The sequence below is a fragment of the Vicia villosa genome, linkage group LG2, assembly GCF_029867415.1.
Source record: "Vicia villosa cultivar HV-30 ecotype Madison, WI linkage group LG2, Vvil1.0, whole genome shotgun sequence".
NCBI classification, from domain to species: domain Eukaryota; kingdom Viridiplantae; phylum Streptophyta; class Magnoliopsida; order Fabales; family Fabaceae; genus Vicia; species Vicia villosa.
The window spans coordinates 152,230,951-152,235,410 of NC_081181.1; the positions used below are offsets into that span (position 1 = coordinate 152,230,951).

Sequence of the window (4,460 nt, forward strand, 5' to 3'; positions counted from 1 at the left end):
ATATATATATATATATATATATATATATATATATATATATATATATATATATATATATATATATATTTGTAATCCTTATTTTCACATATTATCTTATTAAACTTAATCTTTTTTTTTATACTATTTTATCATCTTTGTTGTTAAGATGTATAACTTGTCACCCAACTCAAAAATATGTTTTATATTATCAGCCTTTAAACAAATAATCTTACATTTATTTAAATAGATTAATGAACTAATATGTCAACACAATTAAATGAATAATATTAGTCATAGCTAATCACGTTTTATTTCAACCTTTTCTCCTTTCTCCCTCCGAGCTCACAGACTGACCCAGTGTAAATGTACATGCCTTGAATTCCTTGTTATCAGTAAACTTGTATTAGCATATTTCTTCGTGGCAGTCAATGAACTTCTTAGAGATGAATGAAAGTGACCACATATACAATCCAAATTGACACATTAGGTTGGACGAGTAACACTAGGATTATAATAAGCTTTGGTATACACGAAAATATGTCTCATCCTATGTAGTAGACAATGAATATGTCAATTTAGTAGTAACTCACATCACATGCACTCTCATTCATATCAATATCATATCAAATGTCTACCTTGAAATTTTCTTTCATATTTTCCATATTTTTCTTTCTTTTTCACAGTTCATCTCAACTTTGTTTTAAGAAATATTGTGGAAAGCCTAACTCAGGTCTTCATTTTGAGTTCCCTTTCATATTAAGAGAAGATTATCAAAATAACAATAATCAAAGTGATCATCAAAGTGATCGATGTGGATACCCAGGGTTTGAAGTTTATTGTAACCATTCTAAGCAAGCTTTGCTTAAACTTCCAAATGATAGAAATTTTGTAGTCAAAAGTATTTCTCTTGAGAGACAAAGAATTTGGGTCAAAGGTCCCAATGATTGTCCACCACAAAGATTCATAGAAAACATAAACTTCAACGATGATTCACCTTTTATATGGGACAACTCTTTTCATAGTAATTATGAAAATGTAACATTTCTCAATTGTAGTACTAATTCTACAAAGGAACAAAATCCTGTGATTGATGAACTTCCAACTATACCTTGTATGAGCAATGCAAATTACTCGATTATGTATATGTTGCAATCATCTCTTGTTGAAAAGTTGAATTCGACGTGTCATAAGATTGGTTTTGCCGAGGTTCCAGTCAGAGATGATTCACAAGAACCAGTGGTTATCATGGATGGACTTTACTCTAATGCAATGTTGCGATGGAATACACCTTCATGTGGCTGCGAACCTGATCAATCCTGTGGCTTTTTAAATGATACGGGTCTTGATGTTACTTGTTATAGTAAGGTTATTAATTTCCCAGGTATAAATTTATTATTCTTTTGAAAGGTAAATAGATTAACAAACCGAAAAATCCAGAAAATTAATGAGAATAAATATTTATTTAAATTTTACTTAAAAGAGAGACATAATTTTGTAGACTATTTTGATCAAAAATTTTATGAAAACAATTTATATATTAATTATAAGTTGTTTTCACAATATTTTCATAAGTTCACAAAGGTAGTTATGATTTATTTTAATATTTAATTTGACAATTTATAAATAAGATTATATAAAAGATCATATTTCAATTATAGTTTACAATAATAGAGACTCATAATAATATATTTAAATATGAAAATAATTAACATAAATTAGAAAATTAAATTATTGTACAATTTAATTGAAAGTAAAATATAATATAATAATAAAAATCATAATAAAAACATTATTGATAATTATTTAAGTAGACTGAATTTGATACACTTAAAAATCGTATTTTATGATTTATCATTTTTAGTTAAATAGACTTTAAAAATTTTAAATTTTAAAAAAATGGTCTAGTCTGATCCTAATGTAGGTTAGGGTGAAAACTCTTGTCTATTTGAATGATCTAATATCATAGTTTCTTCTAATCCTAAGCTTTAATCCATAGATCAACTCCTAGAAATTGATTTATAAAATTATTATTCTGCTTTTATCATGTTTAATTCTTTTATTTAGTCTTATTTTTATTATTAATATAAAATAACTTATATTAGACTTCAAATTTTGTAGTTGGAATTCCTTCGACTCAGAGGCATAAAAAGTTCAACTTTTTTCCGGTACTTTGGGGAGTATTAGGAGTTTTGTTCTTCATATGGTGGGTATCTTTATCCATATGTAATGATAGACAACAAAACCATATTCAAGAAAGACAGACAATTACAAACATAGAACCAAGTAATCAAGAACCACCTTGGTTTGTGTTTGGGCTTGATAGATCAATGATAGAACAATATCCAAAGATTCAACTAGCAGAAAGTGGACAATTACCTAAGTCAATTGACAAACTTTGTTCCATATGTCTTTGTGAGTATAAGCCTATGGAGACATTAAGGAGTATACCACAATGCAATCATCATTTTCATGCTGATTGTATAGATGTTTGGCTCAAAATGAATGCTACGTGTCCTTTATGTCGAAATCTGCCAGGGTTATGAATGTGCTTTCAGTATCTCTTTGTGTATTTTTTTATAATCTTATCAATCTTCATCATAATGTTTGTATGATTAGTTTCTTTTAGCCAATAGTCATTTCTTAATGTTATTTGATATTACTTTATGTTATGTTAATTCAATGTATCAAATTGTATAAAATGAGATTATATATCAAACACCAACATTTGTTTTTTAAAGGCAATATAATAATAATATAAATAAATAGAAGAAAGACTACAATCAATATACAAATGAGTAGATGGATGACATAAGATGAATCAAAAGCTACAATAAAACGAACAAAAACAAGAGGAAATAACTACAAAGCCAAAAAAAAAAATCTATCACATGCCAAACTCCACGACAATCATCCTCTAAGAACTGCACCCTAATAAGAACCGAGCTAGAGCTCAGAGCATTTGGACCACCACCGTCGAATCAAAAGACACTATAGAAGAAAGAAGAAAATACACACACTCTAAACCTATAACCAGATCCGCTACTGATGATTCTGAAAGATAAAATTTTGAAGGCAAATTGTGAAAGTGTAGGAGTTTTCTATTGATCTACCCAGAACCATAAATGGATTTTCCTTCATATGATCCATATCCCATTATGCCAAATCATAGGAAAAAAATCCATAGAGTTCGCCCTGGTAACCCTCCAAGAGAATACTAGGATCCATAGAAAGAACTATATGTCACCTCAACCATCTAAAATTCAGGCCCGACCATGTGCAGGAGTAAGAGGCTCTACAGCACAGGGCTCCAAATTTTTGAAAAAGTCAATTTTTTTTCATTGATATTAATAAATAAATAAATTAATATAAAAAATTATAAAAAATGTTATAATAAAAATTCAATATAATTAAAAAGTGAGATTAATCAAAGTCCAAATAATTATAATTAAATTTTTTTTATTAATATATAATTATATTTTATATGTATCATTTTTATTTATTATAATTGTATTTTTTAAAAAACAATTGGCCCATTTTTTAAATTAGAACGAGGTCTTCTGTCTAATTGGGTCGGCCTTGATAAAATTCATATACCAGACACCACTTACTAAGTCACAAATGACAATTAAGTGAGAAACTAACTGGACGAAAGCACCACAAAGCGGGCACAAGGTATAACTAGTGGACAACGTGAAGAAATCGTCCATAGAAAACTACCAAATTCACATATATCTTTCCAAGGAAAAATATGGCCTCAGATGACCTAAAGAAATTCACCAACAACATATTTCTCATGATCAAAGAAAGACCCTTCCATATGAAAACCCAAATTATAATCTCATCTACGCACATACATATCTCTCCCACACTCCCTTTAGGATAATCAATTATTAAGCATAAACAAAGGAACTCGTCCTTAAGGGGGTATACTCCCAATCCACAAGTCATTCAAAAATGATGTTCGATACCCTCAATCTGTCATTCAATAAATACCATCCACAAACCAATTAGAGCAATCTTTCCTATTTGAAACCTAGAAGGGAAACCTCTTTCCAATAAGAGGAACTTTGGAAGCCACTGCCTCTCCTATCAATGAGAGAGAAGATGACGAAGGCACCATAACAAGCAGGAAGGATGTCTCTCCAAAGAGAGTCACTAAAGGTGAGATGCCATCTCCACTTATTCAGAAAAGCTAATTTGACCTGGAAGAGATCTCTAACCCCAAGTTGACTTTACTCTTAGGCTTACACACATCATCCGAACTGACCCAAGGGATTTTATAATTTCCCTTGAAACGTCCCCATCAAAACATTTTTTTGAATCTCAACTATTATCCTCTAAACTTTTATAGGCAATTTTGGGTAAGACAAGAAGAAAATAGGGATAGCCTTATGCATGGAATTAAGCAAAATCCCCCTACCCTAAAGCTAACTTACTTATGCTTCTAGAAGTTAAGCCTTTTAGATAACAATTAGCGGGGA

The 4,460-nt window shown here is 29.8% G+C and overlaps 1 protein-coding gene across 1 annotated transcript; it reads left to right on the forward strand.

Moving 5' to 3' along the window:
* The first annotated feature begins 606 nt into the window (after window positions 1-606).
* On the forward strand, window positions 607-2,522 carry LOC131650353 (putative RING-H2 finger protein ATL21A). Its single transcript, XM_058920068.1, has 2 exons — window positions 607-1,360; window positions 2,098-2,522. The coding sequence occupies exons 1-2, from the start codon at window positions 607-609 to the stop codon at window positions 2,520-2,522; spliced, it is 1,179 nt and encodes a 392-aa protein (XP_058776051.1).
* Window positions 2,523-4,460: the final 1,938 nt, after the last annotated feature.

Excerpts from the sequence above, each read along its gene's own strand:
- LOC131650353 (XM_058920068.1), top strand. The coding sequence starts at position 607 with ATGTCTACCTTGAAATTTTCTTTCATATTTTCCATATTTTTCTTTCTT. Across the intron at positions 1,361-2,097 it reads TAAGGTTATTAATTTCCCAG|TTGGAATTCCTTCGACTCAG; the intron begins GTATAAATTTAT and ends CAAATTTTGTAG.